This window comes from Tachypleus tridentatus, chromosome 4, assembly GCF_004210375.1.
Source record: "Tachypleus tridentatus isolate NWPU-2018 chromosome 4, ASM421037v1, whole genome shotgun sequence".
NCBI lineage: Eukaryota > Metazoa > Arthropoda > Merostomata > Xiphosura > Limulidae > Tachypleus > Tachypleus tridentatus.
In genome coordinates, this window is record NC_134828.1 from 84776261 (window position 1) to 84804199 (window position 27939).

The 27939-nt window shown below is 35.4% G+C and overlaps 1 protein-coding gene across 1 annotated transcript in view; it reads right to left on the minus strand.

Annotated features, from left to right (window-relative positions):
• The window catches only part of LOC143249599 (uncharacterized), a 66883-nt gene that overhangs the window by 14888 nt on the left and 24056 nt on the right, over positions 1–27939 (minus strand). Inside the window, exons 2-6 of the mRNA XM_076499721.1 lie at positions 27784–27855; positions 24657–24929; positions 14097–14363; positions 13744–14010; positions 1615–1793 (exon numbers count right to left, since the gene is read on the minus strand). Coding sequence (XP_076355836.1) covers positions 1615–1793; positions 13744–14010; positions 14097–14363; positions 24657–24929; positions 27784–27855 — 1058 coding nt within the window. The remainder of the gene's footprint in view (positions 1–1614; positions 1794–13743; positions 14011–14096; positions 14364–24656; positions 24930–27783; positions 27856–27939) is intronic.

Sequence of the window (27939 nt, forward strand, 5' to 3'; positions counted from 1 at the left end):
TTTCTTTGTTGTACCTATTCTCCGTACTGATGATGACATTTAGAACGACTTACTGGAGCAGCGCAGTCCACTCCTTGATGAGGGCAGCTCTAAGCTCATGGGCCATTATAGAAGCAGAGTGTCTGTCTCTTACTGCCCTCACTAGCAAGTCCCTCCCCCCACGCAATCAGATGTGGGTCCAGTGACTTAAAAAGGCCAGTCCAGTACCTCTATACCTCTATCCTGAAACAATTTTGTGTGGTCTTGGCAGTGTGAGGACGCACGTTATTCTGCTGATATACGAACTCACCTCCAACATCACCGGCAAAAGGGGTGAACAATGGGTAGCAAGCTCTCTTGGTGTCAAGGATATTCCATTCATCACATAAAGATTTGTACGCCACTGCATGCAGCTGCCACTTCCGACCATGACTAAGTGAATCCAAAGGGCATCATGGTGGACAATGTTACAATCTAAATATCATTCTTTACGTTTCCAGACCGTAACACATCGATAGCTTGAAGATACACAGAACTCCTTCTGTGAACAGTACAGTGGTTCGTTGCTGAAGAGCCCGAAGAAAACGCCATGTGGACTTTTCGGTACTTTAGGATCAGTACAGGGGCTCTAACTGGTGTCACGGATCTGAGTCAAGCCTCATAAAATATGTTCATGACCGTTGAGCACGATATCTGCACTCAAGTAGTTTGTTAAAGTTCATTTCTGAGGCCCCTAGCGCTGCTGGTGTGGCTTATAAAATCTAAATTCCACAGATGTTGATTGTCTACTGCACCTGTAGCCATTTCGCGACCCAAGCCTGCCCTCAGGGTGTTTTATCCTGTAAGCTTTTATTAAGGCCAAAATTTACTGGCCATAGATTGTGACATTTCCATGATTCCTATCAATTTAGTCTGAGTGTGGCCTTCCTGAAACAGCCTGACTGCTCTGCAAACTTCAGTTTCAGTTATCCAATTGGTTTCTAAACGTTTGCACACTCTTTGCAAAAGTCAATGCCAACAAAATTTTTCAATAACCTAATAATGCCTCAATAATAAACATTTTTTCTAACCAATTAAAACAAGTCTTTAGATTTGGATCATTTGTTATGAAGGCTTATTACGTCGGGAATTATTGTTGTATCAACTTGCAAACCCTAAGTAGGATTAGTGTAATCCTTTCCAATAAATCAGATTAATTTGAAAGAGTGAGAACCGAGAAACAGCTGATTATCCTTTAATTTTTGTGAATAATGTATTTCATGGACTGGCACTAGAAAGACATATCTGATTAAAATCTTGTCTATAGTAAAATACGATTCGTCCTTATATTGCACAAGAATTCCAATTTTAGTACAAATGACAATTCGATCTTGTTGTTACGTTGCGTTAAATTATTGAGCTCACTTAAAAAAAAGTTTTTGTTGAAAATTCTTTCCTAAATAATTTATTAAGAGAGGTATAGAACTGCCAATCTCCCATCTTAAAGTATGTATACTATTCACTAAAGCATTATAATAGTTATTCAACTTTCCAAGTCATCATTCTAAAGTTGTTGGCTTCACCTTTTCTTTAAGCGTTTAATTTATTAAGAATGAATCCATGTATGGTTGAACTTTGACCTTATACAATTCTTACCGAATTCTTAGTGCCACAATTCCGCCCGTGCAACGGAAGTGTAATGGCAATTTCTCCATTGTCCCCTGCCGTTACAGCGTAGCATTCGTTAGGATGGCCTAGGGCGTAAACTCGCCCCCGGAAAGGAGTAGAAACTCGGAGGATGGCTGTCATTGATGTGGAGTCACACTGCATCTTGACTGAACAAGAAAATGTTATATATCATTCGACTTCACTTAAAATACTATACTTGATAGTTAAAACGCTCATATATATATATACACACACACATACTTAATGAACTACTCTTCAAGTACGAAACCAAAACAATTAAAACAAGTGATAGTTTCTAATTAAAAAGATCAAACCTACTTCTTTTAGAACATATTAATGTACTTATTATAATGAACTTTTATTACAGAGCTTATTATTATAAATATTTTTATACAGAACATCGGTGTCAAGTCGTTGAAGTTTCCATTAATTTACTCACACCAATTATACCCACAAATTAGAAAAAGAAACTCTCTTTCTTTACTAGGTGATTAGGGCGCTTGACTCAAAATCTACGGGTTCGAATTTCTATCTCACCGAACATACTCGACCTTTCAGGCGATTAATATGTTTCAATCAATCCCACTATTCATTGGTAAAATAATAGTAATACTTCGCGATAGGTGGTGATGATTAACAACCTTTCCTCTAGTCTTACACTGCTAACTTAGGGACAGCTAGCGCAGATAGCCCTTGTGTAGCTTTGCACGAACTTCCAAACAAACCAATTCTCTTTTTCATTTATATGATGATCCGAAAGATCAATCTGGTTGTGCAAGTCAGCAGACAATAACTTAGGTACTTACGGTAGAATTGTAGCGATCGGATATCGTAAATGTAAACAACAATGGCTTACGTTTATATCACTCACTAAAACCCAAATATGCCAAGGATTGACTGAGAAAAAGTAAAGTTATGCTCTAAGATAGGAATAAATGTACGTGTGTGTGTAATTAAGCTCAAAGCTACACGAGGGGTTATCTTTGCTCTGCCTAACACGGGTATCTAAACCCGGTTTTAGCGTTTTAAGTCCATAAACATATCGCTGTGCCACTGGGGGTAACTACAAGAAGAAGAAAAAGTAGTTGTTTTTGCACTTAAGCCGGAAGCTACACAATGGGTTATGTGTGCTCTGCCCACCACGGGTATCGAAATTCTGTTTCTAGCGTTGTGCATCTGAAGACATGCCGCTGTGCCAGTGGGGGAGGAGGGGGTAAAGAAATAAAATAATCAATTGTCCAGAACGCCATGGACTGTAAATCCTTCTATAATATCGCTCTTTGCCCCAGTAGCTCAATAGTTCTTTTGATGGCTTATAATGATAAAAAGCAATTTTCGATGGTTTTGATTGGCACAGCACAAATAGCCTATTATTTAACTTTGCGTTTAACAACAAACAGTAATACCACTTAACCAGAAAACAGTGTCTCCGAAACGAAGAAAGACAACACCATAAAAAGAGTACCAGCAGACAAAGATAATGCTACAATTATGAAGGATAAAAATGAATACTTCATCCAACTCCAAACTCTAGCTGAAAATGGCCATTACGCGAATATTAAATCTTATCCTACCACAGAGAAGATAATTAAGTAATTTCTCAAGAAAAATAACTTGGATCAAAAACAGATTAACGACAAATAGTACACACTGTGCCTCTGGGAGGCTATTATAAAGGTTAAAACGATAACCAAACAAGACACATGATTAGTTTAGATGTATCCAATTTTTTCACTAATGTATAAGCCTCTGATATTCCACAGATGCTAAACAACTGCATGTAAACGATAGAACTCTCAAAGCATGCGTACAAGTTACACTCTACACCAGTCGAGCTCACAGTTTTCGGTTCCAACATTACAATAAACACTACGAACAAGGAGAAGTCATATATACAGTCCTGGACATGGGTTAGCCCTCATCATCAGCACTCAGCATTCCTGACTTGGAGCATTTCGAAGGTAACGTCCACAAAACAGCCGCTCTACGACCCAAAATTTTTCTCGAATATGTTGGCAATACGTTTATCATCATGGCCACGCATTACAGACAAAATTCAAGAAACCATGATCCACATGAACAAACATCATCCTACGATACGATTCACAATATATATTTAGAAAAGACAGTCAACTCCAATTTCCAGTCGTTGTGATTAAAAAGGCACATAATTAGTATATCACAAGAACGTAGAGAAGACCCATAAATATAGTTAATTACATCGATTATACAGAGTTGAGTACGTTATATTTAAACGATTTTGAACACATAAATCAGCAAGTAATTTTACAAGTATGGCCGCTAAAAGGTCACGGTAGAACAAAATGCATCAGAACTGTATTTTCAAATTGTTTGATTTTTTGTAAGTATTATTATGTCACCGGAAACTGATAGATCTTGAGAAGGGCATGAACTGGTATTTTCCGATGCAAGATATTCATTTACTTATAATCTTAGATCAATAAGTTTTGCTAGAAGTTGGGTTTGGAATTTCAAAAACAGAGATATCTTTTGTAATTAATGACAGTGGAAGACAAAGTAAGTAATATGGATCAAATTCGGAGGTAACGTTCAGGGAAAGACTAGAAATAAGTCCTATACTTTCTTTTATTAGCAAAAATATGGCGTTTTTTAACATTAACGCAAAGATCAGTGGCAAAAGCTGTATACGTGTCCCAGGAAACAGTACAGTACGCAACATTAGCAAGAAGGATCTCAGTTTGCAAACGAAACCAAGAGGATATGGGTTCACCAATATAAGCTTTCCAATCATACCACACATTCAATCATCGCATATTTCAAGCAGCTGGAGAATCAATCGGGTATAAAGACAAACCGATAAAGTCGCTTGTGGATTTCTGTGTGATTAGATTGTTGAAACGCACGCTGGAAAACTGGCATCCTCGTACACTTGATAGCTTATGGGAAAAATATACAAAGAAGAGTGGTGTGGTTTAAACGTGACAACCTTACGACGTATCCTTTTCCAATGGAAACTATGATTCAGACATTTCATCAGTGTAAAGACAGGCATATCATAGAATACCTAGTTTTCAAAATAAACAAAACTTGTAACACAAATAAAATCAAGAACGAAGAAAAAGAAATCACGACAACCCCACTAGAAAATAACTACCTAGAGTAATTGATGAAGAGAAAAAATAAAGAGAAAAATGAATAACATGAAAGAAGAAAATTACAGACATATTCTTATGTGTCAGAGTTCTCTCTGAAAATAAACAGAGAATGTGTAAACCGCATAAATCAGAATGTTATTCGAAAATATAATCGCAAACAATATCCAACAAGTTGTTTAAAGGCTCAATACAGAGAAGAAAAAAAACACAATTTACAATATCCCATGTGAATGTCGCTTCAGATACCTTCAAGAAACAAAAATACCAATAAAAATTAGAATTCAAGAACATAATAGTCTTACGTATCTCGGTAATACTGATCTATCTGTCATAACCCATCATGACAGAAAAGATCATACGATAAAATGTAACAAAAGCAAAATAATAGAATATGAACCACACATGCGAAAAAATTAGCTTTTTTTTTCGTTTCACTGATAACACACCTTGCAAAAAAGTCAGCAAAACCTGGATAATCCTCTTGAAAACATTCAAATAATTAAATACATTCGTCTGATTTCAGACGACTTTTCGTCAGTCTGACGTCTTAATACTAACAGTCTCTACTGCATCTCAAATAGCCCCCGCCTCCATCATCATATCCTTTATGTGATTTTCATTTGACGGAATTAAATATTAAAACGGCTGTATAGATTTGAGCTAATAAAACTAGAAAGAAGCCAGTTAGTCAGCAGCCCCCTCTCCTGGCAACTGTTATATTACATTAATCGAATAGTTGAATTTGACCGTCGCTTTTATAATACATCACGGCCTCAAAGTGTGAAGCGAGATCTTACGGCAACCGGACGCGAACCATGGTTCCTCGGATTTATCGTACTGCGCGATTGACCTAAAGAAAGTTCTTCCTGAGAATGAAAGAAATCAATCAACCAGAATACTCTTGTATAAATTTCAAAAAATACAGAATATTATTAGTCACGAATTCAGTTTATCTTTTAACACACTTTTTTTTTTTTTTTTTTTACACCATATGAAAAACGGAGCGTTTATAAAGGAGTTTGAGCTTCTTACATCAGTGATTAAATGCTCACACCATCCTATCCAGGTTGTTATTAACCATGTTAGTTCTACTATATAGTGAGGTACAACACACTTATAATTTACAGTTGATCTAGTTTCACATTCGCAACTTATAAAAATCATAAGAAAGGTTTAATGTGTTGTGACTAATTTGGAACACCCCGTAATGGTTCAAAAAAGTTTCAAAACACACAAGACATGTCATCGTTCACACGACATTTTTGTTATTCTTACTGGAGGTCCTGAGATACTTGTGTCCTTGTGGACGTCCCGTACGATCTAGTTTAATGTCTCACCGTGGAATGTTTAACACTTGGTCAATGAAGGATCAGTAAATTGAAGGTAATTTGAATGAGAACTGATATAAAAATATAAATTAGCTCTCACACCCTATTGTCAGTTTAGCTTGAAACAGGAAACGACATTTTTTTTCTTGTTGCATCAGTACTCCAAAACGATAAAAACAAAATGTAACTTTCTTAATCTCAGCTTTTACTTCTTCGCTGTCTTGTCTCAATAATAATGTACATGCAAGAACACACCTAGCAATTTATTTGTCTACTGAATGTTCAAAAGCTTATTAAGCCTTTAGACACAGTGAACTGTAGGGTTTTTGTTGTTTTTTAACATAGCTCAATACTGTCGTCCAGAAATCTTTATTACACTGTGAAAGCCCAAAACTCATTTCTTATATAAAAATAATGAATTTGGTTTAACTAAATATCCTGTGAATTACCAGACATGTGAGAATGGTATTATTCATATGTACCTGGTGTTATTTTAGGTGAAACTCTATAGATATAGGTAAATCGACTGAGAAAATTATTGATAGATGGATGTACTGTGAAATTATAGATATATTGTCAGGCAAATTCTAATTGAGATCGCTGTAAAAGCTTAAAGAACATTAGTAGAGTATTAGACACTGAAAAGTAGATAATATAGGGTGACTAAACAGATAGCTGGTTTTATACTGCTTATCGTTCTGAGATCTGGTATAGCCATGCGTATTAGAAGGTCAGCGAACCTGCTCCGCACGTTCAGCTGTGGGCTCGTTACAAATATTACAGTCAATCACGCTATTTGGAATTATGAGTAGGCTTGTCAGTGATTGCTATTTCTTACTGGCAACCGTCCTTTCGGTCAGCAACTCTAAAGTAGGGATGACCATGTCTAAGCCTTGGGATCTCTGACCTGTCCGTTTACACGTGTTTAACATAACGCGCCGTTTAGGATTGAAAATACCAGATACACGTTGCTCGTCAAAAATGTTTTTATGTAGCAGAATAACCTGAACTGATAGTAAGTATTGTCAGAAGTAGCATCGCTTTTGGTATTTCCTTGTTTTACTCCAGTATAGTTATAAGCGACTGTATGTTATGCCCAAACAGTGACTAAGGTTCATTGGACTAAATTGTCTGTGATTATATAAACACGCACTTTAAGGTGCACGTGTCCACGAACTCAGCTTCGTCAATTTCCGAATAATTTTTATTTAACTCCAGCTCAAAGTTTTCTTCTTGAAAAATAGCATCATCATACCTACAGGATTTCAGTAAAACCATATACTAAAAACAAAGTACGTTATGGATTTAAAAAACAAACGATTCTTCAGTAATTAATAGTAACATCGTGAAGCTAAAGACAGACAGCTGCCAAAGCTTAAAGAGCGCGTTGATTTTATTCTATTTTTATTAAATGTTTGCTTCATTATGTAATCAATTATTATATCTTAATTTAAAAACAAAAAAAACAAAACGCGATCAATTAGGTTTGCAGACACTGACGGTCTTTCATAAAACGTTTCTTAAAGCAGGTGATATAAGCCGTTTAGAATGTGAAAAGTTCTCGGCATCACTAAAACTAACAGGAAGAAACAACTGCATCAAATTCATAATTACGAGTCCAACGATTTGACTTGAAGTACTCTAAGAATCAATCGAACTTGAAATAGGATGGGATTAATTGAATATTTGCTTCATGGCTCAACAATCTGTTTTCTTACGGTACAAAGCTGACAATTCAAACGAAAATCTATCCCTAATAAGCTGCAACCTTCACGTTGCAAAACCGTGATATTAACATGTTCGATTGTTTTTTTCCTCATTCTTATAATTTTTCCAAGCGAACCTCTGCTGTTTTGAAATAGACACGAACTGTTGGTGGCATAGCACGTTTTAGAGCTCACACAACAACTATAATACCTACGAAAGAGGCAAAAGGTTGTGTGAACAAACATCAAACGGAAACTTCGACAAAAGGAAGAAAAAAAGGAAAGAAGAAACTGAAAGCACGACCATAATGGAGAGATTGAAGCACGTGCTATAATATATATTTCCGATGAAGTACACAAGATTAGTGTGCAGTTAGGAGAACATAACTCAATGTCTTTTTATAATATATTATGTTTGATCTTCTGATTTAACCTTAACTCACTCTGATTTTCTTAAAATATTAGCTACAGTATAAGTAATTTAAAATAAAAGTTGAAAGTAATTCGTGTTTGACAAACGAAACTCGTTTGTCAGTGATAATTTTTTCTGAGGTGAACAAAAGATATTACACTTGTAGTTCTTAAAAACCTAGATTTTAAACCAACCAGATATATCTCACGGGCGACAGTGTATATACCACACCTGGTATCATACTGCAAGTCCTAAAGGATGACTTATAATTAACAGATGTCAGTCATAATGTTTAATTATATGTGTGTGTTTGAGTGTACAATGAATGGACGTGTATATGTGTGTGTGTGTATATATACGTAGAAGTAAATTACAATATATATGGCTCGGCATGGCCGGATGGGTTAAGGTACTCGATTCGTAATCTGAAGATTGTTATTGCAGAAAAATTGGATTTTGTTAGGATTTAAGGAGCTTTTCAGTTGCTTAATCAATATTCCAGTTTTTTTTAGAATAACTTGGATATTTATAGAAACAATACTATACGTTGCAGAGTTACTCCAGATACATATAGCGCTAGTACATTGAGTGTTTATTCAATAATTCGGGTTAAATAATGGTACATCATTAATATTAAAGAGAATTTTGAGACACTCCTATTTCTGGGACCAAAGAATGAGTATTTGTCTCATAAGAAGTTACTTTAACCACTGTGGCATCCAGGAAACTTGAAATTCAGGTTGCAACTTAAGCAGGTTATAATTTGAATGTGTATGTGTTAGTCAATTGTGTCAAATTTAAAATACTAGGAACTTTCAAGAGCTTTGAGTAATCAATTGAGTAAATTTTATCAATCGAACAAGATATTCGTCTGTAAGATCGTTTTAAGTGTCGTTAAGTTCATAATTAATTTCAAGACAAAGAAGTTAGTTGTTGATGAACTTTTCTAAAACTTTTCGTAAACAACTTGTTCAGTTGATCGGTTTGTAACCCAAAGAATTACCCGCCATAGCTGTCCTTCCTTGAGATCATAATGATATTAGTTTAAGTCCACGATTTAGGGGCATTACCAGCTTTTAGAGACACTATACAGAAACATTTGATAAGGATAAACGCTTCTGAGGGCTTTGAATTTCTTAAGAATTATAAGTTGAACGGTACTGTCTCCTATATCTGGTTTCTGGAGGATTAAACTGAACTTATGTCACCTAAAACGATGAGTTTTAATAATATAGGATAAATACTGGTTTCAGTATTTTTGCTAGTAAGGTCATGAGGAACGTCGGTTTTGAAAGGCATGTATGATAATTTACGTCCCCAGTGGCTCAGCGGCATGTCTGCGGACTTACAACGCTAAAGATCAGGTTTAGATACCTGTGGTGGGCAGAGCACAGATAACCCATTGTGTAGCTTTGTGCTTAATTCAAAACAACAATGGTAATTTACATACGTCTTAATTTTGCTATAAACGTAGTTGTTTGAGTTCGATTTGGTGGGGCTCATAAGTATATCTTATTGGTAATTGTGGAAAATATCAGCTTTGAGTTGGTTGGTATAACCATCAATGCATGTCTTTAAATGTTAGGGTTTTTGTAAACCCAGTTGTGCTTTCTACGCTATCTTCAATTTGGACTGCATTAATGATGGCAGTATTGAGGAACCATATTGAACTTTGGCATTTATGTCAGTGAAACGGTAGTTAGACACTGATAAATCAAGTTAAAATAATCGTAGATTGTGTCAGAGCCCTTGGAGTAGGTGATGACTAAAAATTACTGTAAATCAATTGATAGCTTAAAATGTTCCCAGTCATTGTGTTTTTTTTGTAATTATATTTCTCTAAGCATTTTTTAACAAAAGTCTGTGTACTTCCACTTATAACCGACAAAAACATTAAGTTGATTGTCACCAAAACTGGCAAATGCCCTTAAAGCCCTTAGGGAGGTCTGAACCTCTATCTTACCCTTAGGAGTCCTTATGCCTTCCCCTTGCATTAAACAGACACATCATCAAGAGAACAATATTCTGACGCATGGCCAGATGATTAGGGCGCTAGACTCATAATCAGAGGGTACGGGTTCAAATCTCCGTCACACCAAACATGTTTGTCTTTTTCAGCCGTGGGGTCGTTATAATGTTATAGTCAATCCCACTATTCGTTGTAAAAGAGTAGCCCAAGAGTTGGCGGTGGGTGGTGATGACTAGCTTCCTTTCTTCTAGTATTACACTGCTAAATTAGGGACGGCTAGCTCAGATAGCCCTCGTATAGCTTTGTGCGAAAATAAAAATAAAAACCAAATCAAACACTATATTAATGAAATACCTTCGAAAAAAATTAAAACAACAAAGAAGAGATTAATGGCCACTGTTTACACTTTACACACTAACGTAGCACGGGAGGCAAAGTGAGTACAGCTGCCATTCTTGGCTCTGCAAGGGAAAGATGGTCCCTGATATTTGTTCGAAAACTATAAAAAAAATTAACTAATTGTATGGTGTTAATACTCAGGAGCTCTATTTGCAATGTAAGTCGTCACAAACATCTTAGTTTTTGCTCTAAATACCATTGTTTGTACGTAAAATCCTACAATCAAATGTATACTGGTTCTGGAGGTCTCCCTCTACCATACACACATATACCAATCTTTAACTCACAGATCCTATCCAATAGACAAGCGTGCTTACATTATCCTAGGATCAAAGACAAAAATGAGTTGTGTTACTAATACCAGTATTGTAATCAGTATAAATCTTACTACTGAAAAAGGTTATGTTGTTGTTATCTATGAATTGTAGGTGACTCGATCTTTTATCATTTGCGGTATTACACTAAATTACGGTTGAACATGGTTCACTGGTTAGCGTGCTGATAATGAGTCGCAAACCTTGTTTTTTCTAGTTTACAGGCCGAGCACACTAACTAATAGGTCACACCCGACGAAATTTTTGTTTGTTTGTTTATTGTTAAGTATAAAGCTATACAGTGGGCTATTTGTGCTTTATCCACCAGGGGTATCGAAACCTGTTTACTAGAGTTATAAGTTCGCAGACATGCCGCTGTGCCACTCACGAAGTAAAAGCTTAAACAAACAAAAAAATACATTAAATACACAGTGTACAGGACCTGGAGAAGACAAGGATGGGTATTGAACCTGTCCCAAGCCAACAAAAACTTACAGAACTTGGTTTTCTTACGAGCCTAAAAGGATGAAGAGATGACTAGGAAGATATTAAAATTAAAATTCCACTAGCGTTTTTCACTTCCCGGCAATGTCTGATAACTTAGTTAATTGATAGCTTTGAGTCAAAAACACGGGGTAACAACATTAAGTCTAAGAAACGCCTGAATTAGGCATACATTGCGGGTAAGTTATTAATCTTTCCTTTTTGTTTTGAACAAAGCTACATATTGGGATATCTGTGTTCTGCCTACTGCGGTTGTCGCAAGCTATTTTTGAACGTTATAAACCACCAGACTTACTACAAAGCCGTCGGTGGTGGTAAGATATGAAAAGTGGCTGCTATGTCAGTTGTCTAATGAAAGTTGGCATTATTGTGTCTTGAGCGACAACTGTTTCTTTTAGTGTTGAATGAGCATAGAAAGTTTTCTATTGTCTGACGTTACGCTACTTTTGCCATTAAGTAGATTACTGTCTGATGCACTATTGTCACAGTTTTACAAATCATTTTTATTTACATCAAATATCCTTACACGTATGTTTAAATTCCATGAAATATAAATTTAAAACGGCATGAAAGGTTGTTTCAAAACCAGTAGACATTCCAAGATACATTTATTTATACGTCATTATCTTGAATAACAAAGAAATAAAACTAATATTGCTAATTTAAATTTCAAGAGTGGCAGAATTTTCACATAAAATTCTTTATTAATATTCATGTTTTGGTATTTTGTTCTTTTGGTAAATCGCAAAAAACAATACGTCTGTTTATTTGTTATTTATTTTTTCGCTAATACAACACTTTTATCTCAATCTACAAAACAATTAGAGCTTTTATCTTTTTTACTGTACAAATTTATCCTTTTACAAAATTCGTTTTGCCTGTCGTTAAGTGAGGAATAGAACTAAAGACATGTGAAACGGATACATCAAATTATTTGTATCCTATCGGAGTTGACAGGAATATCTGAAAAAATTTCACCTTTTTATATTTATCTGTTGGTTTTTTTAAATTTTATTAGTTATTTTAAGCTACAAAGGGAGCAGCTGCCGTACTCACAAATATTTTATTAAATTAATCCTATCTCCCAAAACTTATTCATAGACTCAATAACCCACTTAATACATTGTTGTAAGAAGTTTAATACAATTGTGCTTCATCAATATCTACACCAGTGTCAACAATCCTAATTTACAACTTGAACCATAACCGTACAGGTAAAAACCAAACCTGTTTGGATGGGCTATTGACACCTTAATAGCGCAATCTCTTAAAGACCTAGGTAAGTTTCGTCTTTTATGTGATATTAATTATCGATTATAGCTTTTTTAGTAACTATAATATATTTAAGAATAGCTACTTATATTTGTATGGCTACTATTTAATAAAATAATTTGAATATATCATAATGAAGAACTAAAGTTTTGATTTACATGTAAGCTCATCTCAGATCGATGACAAAATGATGTGTGTTTTTTTATAGCAAAGCCACACTTGGCTATCTGCTGAGTCCACCTGATTTTCGTGTTGTAAATCCGCAGACTTATTTACCAACGAAGACGCATTTGTTTTAAGTATTTTTTGTTATTTTTATTGTAGTTTGTACTTTAATTATAAATGAAAAAGGCACACCGTTTGCCCCCCTTTCCTGTAGTACAGCAGTGTGTCTACCGACTTATAACGCGATACACCGGGTTTCGATAGCCGTTGTGGGAAGAGTAAATATAGCTCTTTGCATAGCCTTTTGTTTGTTTTTTAATTTAGCGCAAAGCTACACGAGGCCGATCTGCGCTAGCCGTCCCTAACTTAGCAGTGTAAGACTAGAGGGAAGGCAACTAATCACCACCCACCGTTAACTCTTAAGCTACTCTTTTTACTAACGAATACTGGGATTGCCTATAATATTATAACGCCCCACGGCTAAAATGGCGAACATTTTTGGTGCGACAGGGATTCAAACCCGCGACCCTCGGATTATGAATCGAATGTCTTAACCACCTGGCCATACCGAGCCTTGTATAGCTTTCTGTTTAACTACAAACAGACACAACCTATATTCTGTTAACAAGTGTCTTTTTTTTTACTGAAATTTCATAAGGTTTTAATTGTATCAAGTATAATTTATTTTTCTTTAATTGTAAACATAGACTGGGATAGTATTTAATGTTTCAAGTATTGTTATTAATGTGTATTGTTAATTTCAATAAAATACTTTTCTTCATTGGTGACTTTTATTACTGATATCACGTTTTTGTAGGCAAATTCGATAGCGAAAATTAAAGTAAGATTGCTAAGTATTTTGGAATAAGTGTGCATAAAATTAAACTTACCATCAATGCATGAGCCAAGTTCATAAACATTTCCATATGCTTCTCTCTGCGTGTTCAGAGCAATCTCTGGCGTTGAATAAGAATCTTCCGGTGTTAAAAGGCATAAAGCACGAACTTCGTCGAACATGAAAGACCTGCAGCGAAAATCACTGTGGTTAACACAAGCTGTTTGACAACGCTCTCTGGTGACAGATGTGAGAGACAGGTGAACATGAACGTGGGCTAACATCCTTCCATTTTGTTGATAAAAAATGCACTGACTCGGTTCTGGAAGTACATAAAAAAAAGTTCTAATTTGTACTCTAAGAGCAAAGCGACAGATAAAGGTATTTATGTTCAAATGAAATCTTTACCTGAAACACACTGATTTTCTAGATAGTCCACCTCTTCTACGAACATTTTGAAAGCTTCCGGTGCTATTCGACGGTCGTGGATACTAAGAACACAGTCGTTAGTAGAGAAGTCGAAGATCGCAGAGCGACAAACAAAACTTTTTTCGATTGAACATGCTTTTATACAACGGTCTTCATTCCCGATGTCAGGCACGACTTTGTCCTCTTGTTCAACCAATCGAATCCCAGGAATAACATCAAAAGCCCAGTGACGTTTACAGCTAAAACCTAGAAGGAAAAAATTAATTAATTTATACACAGTTTTGTCTTAAATACTACTTTTTGTTGAATTTACTGAATAAGTTAACTTTTCCCAAAATCTATCCCGAGTGGGTTTCGAACTTATGCCGTTGAATGTCTGCTCAAGTCTATTTTAAGGATGACTTGTTTTTGTTTGTTTTTTGAATTTCGCGCAAAACTACTCGAGAGTTATCTGCTCTAGCCGTCCCTAATTTAACAGTGTAAGACTAGAAAAAAGGCAACTAGTCATCACTACCCACCGCCAGCTCTTGGGTTACTCTTTTACCAACGAATAGTGGGATTGACTGTCATCACATTATAACGCCCCCACTGCTGAAAGGACGAGCATGTTTGGTGCGACGGGGATTCGAACTCGCGACCCTCAGATTACGAGTCGAACGCCTTAACCCACCTGGCCATGCCGGGGCCTTTTAGGGATGAAAGCTACAAAGTGTAATGAAATAATTAATGGCGAACAAAAAAACTATTGTAAAAAAACAAGAACAAGATATACAAGGAATTGTTCGATTATATCTGAACTGTACACTGTATCAGTATGTATCATATCGATAAATTCACCTCACACACGTATTATATATTTACCACATATACACAATACAAATATCGTAGACTTAACACTTTTATAATTATTCTGTTCAATACAATAGGTTAAACTGTCTTATAAAATACAGAATGTATAGAAAACGAATCACTCACATTTAAATATATATATATATATATATATAATGCAGGTGTATTACGAATAAAGCTTAAGAGAAACAGAGCATAGCTATTAAGATAAGAACGACATCTGTGTAAGTTTTCAAGCATGTAAAGTGAGACTGTTTCCAGTCTCAGTAATTTATCTTTACATAGTAAAATTATTTAATAAAAAGGTTTATTGTATTTTAAGATTGGGAACTGTCTAATACTAAATATTCATTGTATACTTTTACACGTTCGTTTTTATTTCTTTAATACATCTGTGTGAGAGCATAGCTAGATAAAACTTTATCAAAAAGTTTAAGACGAATACATTTTATAGGTATGGAAAGGGTGATAAAAATTTAACAAATTTCATGTTAACTGTATATTGTACTTGGATGTTCACCAATATACGTTGTTTGGATATTGAAATACCACGACCTTGGAACTAGATTTTTTTAAGAGTAAAAGGTTAAATTTAATAGTTTAACTCATAACTTTGTTTGCAATAAAAATTTTCACACGATTAGAAAAAGCAACACCAAATTTGTAATCATGAGCACTAAATATAACAAATAAATTTTCTGTTCGATACATTTTCCCTATCCAAATATGCAAACAAATGCCTAATTTGCCTTTCAGGACTGTTGCTTATGGTACTGCGAGAGGTCTTGTATCAATAATCGATGTGATACAATTCATTAGACTTTAAAACACTATATTTTGATAACCATAAATCACTTCAAGTGGTCAAAAATACCATATACTATGTGGAAACACATTTATCACGTTTGGCTATAATATATGTGTATTTATATGTATATATATACAGGGCTATGCAATGCCAGACTGAAATGCATGAAACATTGTGCTGTGCAACAAATAATTTACGAAAGGATTAAAGAGAAGGGTACACGTCACTATTAGACGATTCAGCCAATGGGAAGAGAACAATACTCTATCTTGTTTCATTTGATTCTATGGATGATGGAGATTGGTCGAAATCTACGTATATTCGTAGACGTGAGAAGTATTCTGGGTCATGTAAAGTGAAATATAGAACATATAAAGCAGACAGAAAAAAATCATAGACATTGACCCATGTCCAATTAAGAGTATTCGACTTACATACCGTGAACAAGAAGCATCCGACACGTATTTGTTGTGTGACCAAAGAGAGGATTCAGATGACCTTATTCAAGGACAAATAAAAAGGAATCACTAGATGTTTGTGTGCATGTGCCATTACAATGCAGGCTGAGAAACTGCTGGTGAAATTATGTAAAAGGGATGTGGTTGCCATAAACGCCTGATATCATAAAAAGGTGTTTAGTGTTATTGTACAATCATGTCACACTTATCGGCAATGCCAGAAAATCACTCTTAACTCATCAGCAGCATTGTCTTCTCTTAATTCATTGATAACATTAAATGCACATTTGAGCAACCTGATTTGGAAATTGTTTTAAATTATCAAACAATGACGAATCTCTCCAACAGGATGGTAGTGTTGGAGATGACAAATTACAAAAAAGGTCCGTAATGCGATGTTGAAAAAAAGTTTCGTTGTTACTATTTTAGGGCAAAGCTGCTTGCTTTTTGTTTGTTTTTGAATTTCGCGCAAAGCTACTCGAGGGCTATCTGCGCTCCCTAAAACTAGAGGGAAGGCAGCTAGTCATCACCGCCCACCGCCAACTCTTGGGCTACTTTTTACCAACGAATAGTGGGATTGACCGTTAAATTATAACGCCCTCACGGCTGAAAAGGCGAGCATGTTTGGTGCGACGGGGATGCGAACCCGCGATCCTCAGATTACGAGTTGCACGCCTTAACCCACCTGGCCATGTCGGACCCCGCAAAGCTGCACAATGGGTTGCCTACCTTCTGTACACCAAGGAATCAAAGCCCAATGTTCTTACCATCAGAGGACTGAAAGGATGACTAATTTTCTATATTACTAAGCTACAGACATATAAATAAGGTAGAAAAGTGTTGTTTAAGTTCAAATGTACTACAGGTTATGCGATATCATATGCTAGTAACTATAACACAGCGGATTATTGTCTTGTGCAGGTGGTAAACATTGTTTATAGGAACTTACTTGAAGAAAATTCCAAACTTAGAGGTAACATTGGAACCCAAATACTAGGAATGGCCTCTTCCTGTAGTGCGAGTGATGATTGAAAATAAGCATATTAACAATAAATATGTTTAAAAAGTACAGCTACATTGTTGCTAACTCAACTACAGTTATTAAACAGTGTAAAACTACAATTTCAGTTTATGTCAGCTGCCACCTTTTTCCTGATCAGAAAACGCCAGTGTTACTTTATATAGTCCTGATGACATATGTCAGAAAACACAAAAAGAGAAACCATTGACAAACCGGGTGTGAGTTTCATGATCATACGCATCAATGATGCAGTCTGGGACATATTTGGTAAGAATAAAACGATATAATTACTGGGGTTTATAGATGTCTTTACCAAAGCACCTAATGATAATACAGACCAGTAATTCTTAACCTGTTTCTTACCTCAAGATTAATTTGTAACCACTTTTAGCTACTTAGACCAGGCAAATAACCGACGTAACAAAAAATACTTGCTTACTAAATTATTATTAAATAAAGAAATACATTAACTATTAGTTATTTTAAAAGTCTGATGACCTAATTTTGGGTCACGACATATCGATTAAGAAACGATGATGTTCACCATAACTTCTCACCAGTCACAACAGAGCCATTCTATGAAATGGAAATATCTCTTATCCAGCACCTTGATAATGTCATAACGTCTTGTGAAACCCTACTGACAAGAAAGGGTGAGATGATCCAATTTCCATACAAAACTATCATCAGTGAAGACCAACCTAGTATGCTAAAATATCCCTCTATAACATTAGCTAAGGACAATTAAAGTAGAAAAATTAAATTCTAAACGCATACACAATTTCATATTTGGTCCATCCATCTGTCATGTAGAAAAACAGTTGCACTGGTTGTATCCTAATTATTTCGACATGGAAAAGCTATTGTCGGGAAAGGTGGAGTCTATTTAGGCATAACTACCTAACAGTGGCTGCGCAAAAGTTCTTGTGAAATAAAATGTTATCCACCCCAGGTATAGTTTGTTCCTTCGCTTTGGATTCTTTAAGAAGCGTACGTGCTATGCCCATTATTTTACTGGTGCTGTTTCACATATTCTACTAGCGAGAGTGACTTGCGAGTGAATGTCAAGTCGACACAGATTGATTACTGCTATACAGATAAAGAAACTGAAAATATTTATATTTCTCCATAGTCTTCGTGAATAATTTGGTAGGTATCTTGATGAACTGAAGCAAGTGTGTCAATAATTTTTATACCTTGGACGATGGTTCACTATGCTAGATAGTTTCCAGTAGTCGTGCAGTGTTTGAAGGAAACGGAAGCTAAGCGTCTAACCATACTCATGTAATTCTTTCATAAATGGTATGATTACACCAGAAAACAAACCTTCCATTCTCCTAAGTTTCAAATTATAAGATCCACGAGCGAAAGAACAAGATTCTGAAAGTTCATAGTGGATCAACTGACCTGTTAGATTCTCCTGAGACATTGTTGAAGTGGATGATGGTGTTTGACCCTAAAGCAGTTAACATAACATTCGAACTTAGATGAATGCTGGCACATACAGTAATCGCAATGAACTACAGACACATCGGGAACAATCAATTGCATAAAGTTTTATGACCCAATTGATGTTTATATTCTATTGAGCTTGAGATCCAAACATTTAATGTGCAAAAAATCACTGAAATCTGTGCAGAATACGATAGAATTGATGCTGAACTATATGAATATTATACTAAAGAAACATTCACAAGTGGATCTGCTTCTGTGCACGTTACGATAACAACAGTCTCTTTAGAATTGTTGACAAGTGTCAGTTGCACTCTCCATGTACCATGTGGAAAATTTGGATATATTTTGGAGTCGTTAAAACGGTGTCATACCTATATGTTCATGAGTTTGCCAATTTTTAGTCGGGGTAGTTTGTTCAGCCCCATCTTTCTGGTACACCTTCACCGAATGTCACACAATTTCTTCACTCATGAGTAAAAGTTAAAAACACCATGGGACACACGAGCTGCATTCTTTAACAAGACAAAAACATTTACTGAATAACTATTCTTAGGAAATCTTAAATTACCACACGTTACTACTACAAAGGTATGTGGTACTTCTTTACGATCGTACCAAGTCGTAAAACAATATCAATGAGTGTGAAAGAAACTTGTTTACCAAGCAAACAAGAATGCATGCCGTTTAGCAAGGCAACATTTCTTTAACACAAAGGGCGTGTTGCCTTTTAAGCAGGATTTATGTCGAGCCAAGATCTTGTGAAGAACCTTGAAATTCTAGAGCTAAACCCAAGGAAGTTGAATGAATTCAGACAAGGGCCTTCAGCCTCTTTGGACTGCCCTGCCAGAAACATCAAAATAAAGTCTGTTTGTTTGTTTGTTTTGAAATTTCGCACAAAGCTACTCGAGGGCTATCTGTGCTAGCCGTCCCTAATTTAGCAGTGTAAGACTAGAGGGAAAGCAGCTAGTCATCACCACCTACCGCCAACTCTTGAGCGACTCTTTTACCAACGAATATTGGGATTGATCGTCACATTATAACGCACCAACGGCTGAGAGGGCGAGCATGTTTAGCGCGACGTGGGCGCGAACCCGCGACCCTCGGATTACGAGTCGCACGCCTTACGCGCTTAGCCATGCCAGGCCCCAAGATAAAGTCAAAGGGACTCATTGAATATGAATTTCGAAAGCGTTGTACAGAGTGTAAACGTTTGAAGACAGTCCTCAAATGTACCAATATGTATGTATGTGATGAATATTGCTCTCGTGACGATATTGCTTCATCAGAGTAGACTTTTTATATATGATATTCTAACCATATGACTGCGACTTACACCTCTAGAATAATGTTCTACAGTACAACCAATAATGAAGGTTGAGGGACGAAACAACTGGTATCTTGCGAAGCATTCACAAAAATGTGTCAAAGACATCGATCCATTCTCAAAATTGAGTATATCGGGCATTAAATCTGTCTTAAACTGTACAACTTTGTATTTTTAAACATATACGCAACAAAAATAATCCCTGTGTTGTTGTTGTTTGTGTGTGTGTAATGGTGCTATATAAGATTAAGTCTGTTTACAGGTTATATAATTCCATATCGTTTGACCTATTTACACATCACGTTGTATCTGATAATGTACACATTCCACAAAATTCAATAAGGATATGTCTTGGTACCAAAAACATATGCTGCCGATTAGATGGTGCAAAAACACTAATCAGAAATTCATTTCTAGCCCAGTTTAGCCAAATAAACGGACATATTATATTTGAATATATTAAAAAAACAACAACAACAACGAGGTTATTCGTAATTTGATAATTATTTAAATAACATTATTTAGCCACGTTGTTGCACATTTCGTGCAAGTGGTAAGTTAGTATCGCAAAATGCATAATTATTTATAATTCCTATCTTGTTGTTTTGAATTAAGCACAAAGCTACTCAATAGGTTGGCTATTGTGCTCTGTCCACCACGGGTATCGAAACCCGGTGTTTAGCATTGTAAGTCCGTAGACGTACCGTTGAGCCATTGGGGGGCGATTCCTATCTTACAATAATGAAGTTCACGATGAACAAAACCTGAAGGAATCTAATATGCAAAATAACGACAACTACATCAACTGTAATTACAGATAAACCCGAGTCGTAATGAAGTAAAGACTAGTCGGAATACTAATATTTGGTTGGTTGGTTTTGAATTTTGCGCAAAGCTTCACGAAGGCTATCCGCGCTAGCCATCCCTAATTTAGAAGTGTAAGGCTAGAGGAAAGGAAGCTAGTCATCACCACCCAACGCCAACTTTGGGCTACTCTTCTACCAACGAATTTACCGTCGCATTATAATGACCCCACAGCTGACAGGGCGAACATGTTTGGTGTGACGGAATTCGTACCCGCGACCCTCAGATTATGAGTCGAGTACCTTAGCCACCTGGCCATGCCGGTGCCCTAATACTTGAAAAGCGAGTGTAATGATAGATTATACATCACGCAAACTAATCATTTTCTTTTAAGCGATTGAATGACTGGATCAGAACAATCGAATCCTTAGACAGTATTATTTTTGGAAGTGTACTGTTGTAAATCTCGCTGCTTTCTAATCGTAGTGTTTATACTTTAAATGCGATTTCTAATAATCCATAATAATGAAATAATCTTTTATAAAGTTGACGATTACTGATTCTATATTATTAAATACATATTTTAAGCCATCAAATCTTTGTACTTTCACCCCGAATTATACCATTATAATCCATTAAATGTACCGCTGAGCTACCAGGCGCCAAAGATCTTCGGCAGTTGTATTGAAACAAGGGCTTTGGTTAAAGATATTTATTTTATCAGGTAATAATCAGCCTAAAATTAGAATGTTAACTGTAACTGAGTAAGAGGAAAAACAATAGTAAAGCTCATTGGCAATTTAGTTCAAAATAGGTAATGGTATAAGAGCTACAGCACTGACAATTTTTAATGATGACATATAATACCTGACATAATAGAGCAGATCAGTTAGTTAATATTTAGATTACTATTGCTGTGTAATTACTACTATAATATAACGAATGCTCAGCCTTTTTTAACCTAATAATGTTTTTTCTTCGTACCCCGTTGAGATCTACAGTGTTTATTTGTTTGTTTGTAGTTAAGCATATAACTACACAAAATTTATCTATCCTCTGATTATCACGTGTATCGAAATCCTGTTTCTAGCGTTGTAAGTCCACAGACATATCACTGAGAGCCAATAGTGTTTAACCAATCACTTGTTTTCAATTTTTACAAAGTAAACTGGTAATTTAAACCTCGGACAAGTATTTCACTCCATACTAATGAAATAACTGTTTATTTGTTCCTTCATGAAGGTTCGATAAACAACAACATTTTCATGATTAATATTGACTCTTGAACAGTAAATACAATGAAATTAATAACTATATACAAAACATATAATCAGCTGAAGTTACTTTTCAAGTTTAATTTGTTTGTTTGTTTGAAATTTCGCACAAAGCAACTCGAGGGCTATCTGTGCTAGCCGTCCCTAATTTAGCAGTGTAAGACTAGAGGGAAGGCAGCTAGTCATCACCACCCACCGCCAACTCTTGGGCTACTCTTTTACCAACGAATAGTGGGATTGACCGTCACATTATACATCCCCACGGCTGGGAGGGCGAGCATGTTTAGCGCGAACCCGCGACCCTCGGATTACGAGTCGCACGCCTTACGCGCTTGGCCATGCCGGGCCCTTCAAGTTTAAAGATGTTTAAATAAAACAGTAACTATCAGAATGAGATCATATAGTGGTTAAATATGTAAAATAATTTATTATTAGAATTTTGAGTAAAATATTTGGTAAGAAAAAAACAACTATATAATTTATTGCACATGTACTTTGTTTGAGATTGTTTAAGGTCTAACTCGTTGTTTTATTAAAAAATATAATGAAAAAACTGGAAAAGTGAAAGTGAAATAAAGGAAAGAGCTTGTGAACTTCCAAACTTTTATCAATATTTTATCGACAGATGTCGCTAGGCATGGCACAAGGGTCCCCTGTCCCGATTTTATTGACATTGCCCCTTATCCCAAGTTGGTATCTTAATAAAATCAGAATAAAAAACCATGATAAATGTCATATTAACATTGCGAAAATTCCATGGTCTATGGGCCCGAGCTTCAAAATCTTTTAAGTACTTAATGACGCCTCTGACATATTTTTTTCTTGTATATACTCTACTCAATATCAGGCTTAACTTTATATTATTCTGCAATAAAAATTAATAAAATAATATAAAAATGCATTATTTTAAATATAATTAATTTGAATGAAAGTTTCAATAAACGTTTAACGTTTCGAAAAGTTCCTATATGATAAAAAATATGCTTCAATAAGTAGGTTTCTGTTAGGTTTAACTATTGTTTGTTTTTTGGAATTTCGCACAAAGCTACTCGAGGGCTATCTGTGCTAGCTGTCCCTAATTTAGCTGTGTAAGACTAGAGGGAAGGCAGCTAGTCATCACCACCCACCGCTGACTTTTGGGCTACTCTTTTACCAACGAATAGTGGGATTGACCATCACATTATAATGCTCCCACAGCTGAATGGGCGAGTATGTTTGGTGTGACCGGGATTCGAACCCGCGACCCTCAGATTACGAGTCGCACGCCTTAACACGCTTGGCCATAACGGGCCAATAGTTTAACTATTATACATGTATTGGTGGTTATTGGCTCAATTATACTAGTTAGGCTGAACATGACACTTACAATTCTTTTCATACACACAGTGCTACAAACTGTCCCTGTATGAAGAATAATAAGTTTAGTTATCAAAATTCTAGAATATGAAATATTCTAGACCGTTAAAAATTAACGAAATAACTACAGAATATGGAAACATTGAAAGAAAAGAAAAACAGACGAGGTACAAGTAAAACCAAACGAAGACTTAATATTGTAAAAACACTAGTTTTCTAGGAATTTTTGAACTCATCAAGGCGATTTTCGAGTCGTAGAATAGCTCTAGTTTCATAGTGTTATCCATTTTTAAAAGGTAGCACCTGTGGGGGTGTAAGTATTGTGCTGAAACGTGTTTATCCAAAGAAATATGAAAAAGTTATATTCAGTTTCGTATAACATTTTCAACTTCTTTTACTTTACTACCCAACGGCGGCAAAGTTAATTAGAGAGCGCTTTGAAGACAATGTCCTGTGACGAGAGAAATAACAAACAGATAATTTATATTGTCTCTCGACTAAGTGATGCAGAAACACTGAAATATAGCTAGCTATACAAAAATATGAAACTTACAAATGCGTAAAAGTTACTGAGTTCTTCTGACGAAAGCATACAATGAAAACTTAACAAAAAAGTACTTAGTATAATTATCTTTAAATTAAATACAAAAATATTTAACTTATAGTTTCCACAATTAATAAATATATTAATTTAACAGGTTCTGTACAAAAAAAAATATAAAAAAATATCTACCCAATTATGCTACATAAATTTACGGACTTTATTAAGAATAATAACGATATAATTTAATTAATAATCCGTATTAACTATAATTTTTATTAAAGGTTTCATGCACTTTTCCAGTAGAAATTATTACTCAATTGTATTATCTATGAAATATTATTTTGCTACAAAACTTTGCCTATTATATTTTCATCCATAATTATCATAAGATCTAAATTTTAATCTGTCTATATATCCTCGATGATTTTAATGTAATCTTAAAATATGATTTTTGTTTCAAACATACAAATACATATCTACAGCCAAAGTACAACATAGTTTTAAATGCAAGGGAACTGCCATTTTCAACATAGATTTGTTTCTGTTAATAATGAATTACGTTTCTCGTGTTTTTATACAGTGATTAGTACGAATATTGAACATGTATTTATATTCCATTTCCTCTAAATTAAACAATAACTAGTACCTGGTAGACAGATTTTTCTATGATAACTCCCAGATGGGTGTGGTTTAAGTTGTCGTCTGATTATCGAGTGATCTTCTTTGGTCAATATACAGGTTTGATTGATGTGATCCAAAATGTAAGATTTACAGTCGTCATTGTTGTAACACAAGTTGTAGCACACCGTGGGGTCAGTATGGACGAGGGCTATGTAGTCATCAGAACTCGTATAGATATTTGTTGACAGCATGACAGACGAGGTTCTAACGAAGGTGGTTTCCCCTTGCGAACATCCACCTGAAACGTTGAAATTATCTTAAAACACCTCTAGAGATAACCATACATTAGTCTGAAATATTTAAAATTAATTTAACCTAAGATCTTGAGCTGCTTTAAAAATTGATATTACACATGGTGTCCACAAGGCACGTTCAAAAGAATTATTGAAGTGCTTTAGAATATTGTAGAAAAGATGTTTCAGAGAAATTAATATTATAGATACACAAAATCATAAGTAATGGTTACTATTTCCCACTAAATGTAAACTTAAATCTAGAAACGTCTTTAAATCATTTCTACTGTTCGTCTTCCGATTAAAATCTGTGCAGAAATATATCATTTGATATATATTATAGTAAAAAGTTCTACTGCATCACATATCCATACATTCGTATACCATAGAATCGATATATCCTAGATAAAAGGGTGGCCCATAAAATAAAGATGCACACGAAGAAAAAAAAAAAAAACAACAACAGTTATAAATAGATAGAAAACCAAGTTGTGTCAAAACATATTTTGATTATTACAGTCTTTTCTGGACTCTCATTAAGATGATAGTCAATTCGATTTATCTCATAACCATTTTACAGTGTAGACTTACATAGAATGATTTATGTATAGTTATATTATTCATATATTCTTGGTTTCATTCTTGTTCGTACTGCTATTCCTGCATCGTTTAACATTTATAAAATATTCTTTATTACTTATATCTATATATGCTATCAAAAGTAAGCTGAACAGCACCTTATGTGATAAATGAGTTAAAGTCTTTTAGAGACACCCATATCCACCTTTGATTTACAACCTCTAATAACAAGTTATTAGCACCATCCACTTCTTACTATTGTTATCCTATATTAATTCAACGTGTTTGTAATTTTGTTTTCCCCAAACTCTCTTGAAGCTAATAGTGACTCGGGGGTCTTCCTTATCTAAGTGGCGTAGCCCCATACCGTTATTTATTTAGGTTTTCAAGGGGACGAAAACACGTCCTGAAGGTCACATAGACACGATGGAGGTCTAGAAGCAGGTTTATAGAGTCGCTAAGTTTGAATCTGGCAACAGATTTAATGTTTCTGGCTCTTCCTCTTCCGGATCTGAATGAGACCGTTTTAAATATTATATTCTTACCTCTTCTCACATCTATGTGACCAAACCTGGTTTGGGTACTACTGTCAATGTTCTAACGTTGTTTTTGTTTTTGCTTTTTAGAGTATGGAACCCCTTGTAATAGTTATAGAAGTGACTTGAAATAATGGCGGAGTTTCATTGCCACATTGAGGGTTTCTGTGAATTATGAGTGGGATGGGCCTATGAGCCCCTCAGTTGAGTGTAGTTATCATATGCTAGTGAATATAATTTTAGCTAACTAGTAGGATTGATTGTTACAGTTAAAACATCTCAACAGCTGAAGGTGAGGAATTTGTTCATCAACACATGCACGTCAAGCATTGACCATTTCGTCCGCAGCCGGGAACGCTAACCACTAAGCTATGCCCGATCCACATATACACAAACTTCCTACACGACATGGGCAGTCAAAATCGCTACTGCTCGTATTGTGAGGAAAAATATGTAGAATGATTCACGTCAAGTGGCTGCTACTGTTGATGGATATCTGCAAGAGTTCTTGAATAATATATGGAGCTACCCTTTATAGCATGGGCTACAATGGCAGAGTAACTCATGGAAAGTACTAATCACCCCAGAAGATATTGTATGTGGACATCAGTGGGATTCACAGGTGCTGTCATGCCCTCCTTCTTTGTGGGACACTATTTTTCCATGGTTCCACACTTAAACGATTTTCTGACATTGGATTGGCACACTTGTGTTTGACGATTACTCGTTCATGAGCTTTCATTGAACCATCTGCAAGCCACAACTTACGATGATATTTCTTTTATGATCTGGATGCCACTTGGGCCGCTGGACGTTCATAGGTAGTATTATGGTCACTGTTATTCAATACTTTACACATCTCGAGCAATGCTCTGTGCTAATAATCAACTTACTCCACAAAGTTATGTTTTCAGCTTGAGCTCGTGCTAATTTAGAACAAGCCCTTATTACTCTAACAAATGCAGGATGTGAACTCTATCAAGTCTGTGCGGCCAGGAGACTGGTTCTGTGAAAGGTCTCAAACAAGTAACCTTTAGGATCACCGACATCCGTGTTCTTCGCCAGGAGTGGAGCGAAACGATAGAAGCCCAGATTTTACATATAGTAAATATATGTTGTGTTACCATGTTTCTGTCATAACTATCGCTATCATAAGTTACACTAAATACAAACACCGTTCGTGTTTCGTGTTTGTTTAGTTAAGAACAACAATGTGCTCTTCTTTCTGGAGTAAGTATTTATTTACGTATTAGTAGGCTGTATACGTGTGTTTGTAGAGACACGCTGTATATAACACTTTTCCGTATTGTTCAATATGATAAACTTGTAAATATGTAAATCTTTGGTAGAAGTTAGAAAATATCACAAGTAACTTTTTAAAACAAAGAAATCTCTAAAACACGTGCAACAGCAAAGTATCGATTTTGTTTGTTTGTTTGTTTGTTTTGGAATTTCGCACAAAGCTACTCGAGGGCTATCTGTGCTAGCCGTCCCTAATTTAGCAGTGTAAGACTAGAGGGAAGGCAGCTAGTCATCACCACCCACCGCCACAAAGTATCGAACTGACCCTTATTTTTACAATAAATAAAGTAACAATGCAATGATGTAATAATATATAGTACAGAACAACATATATTCGACATAAGTTAATATTTGGGTTATTATAAGCCAACATAGAATAAAAGACATATTAGAATGTTTTTGATTTGGGTATAATGTAATTTAAACCATTTCATCTACTCACCACAATAAACGTCTTCAAGTATTCCACTCCATACCAACAGCAGTGTCAGAGTTTTTCTCCAGAATGGTGAAACTGAAACATTCAGTGAAATGAAAGTTTGAAAATATTTTATAAACATGTACAATATCGCAAAAATTCTGAATATTTATTAAAGAC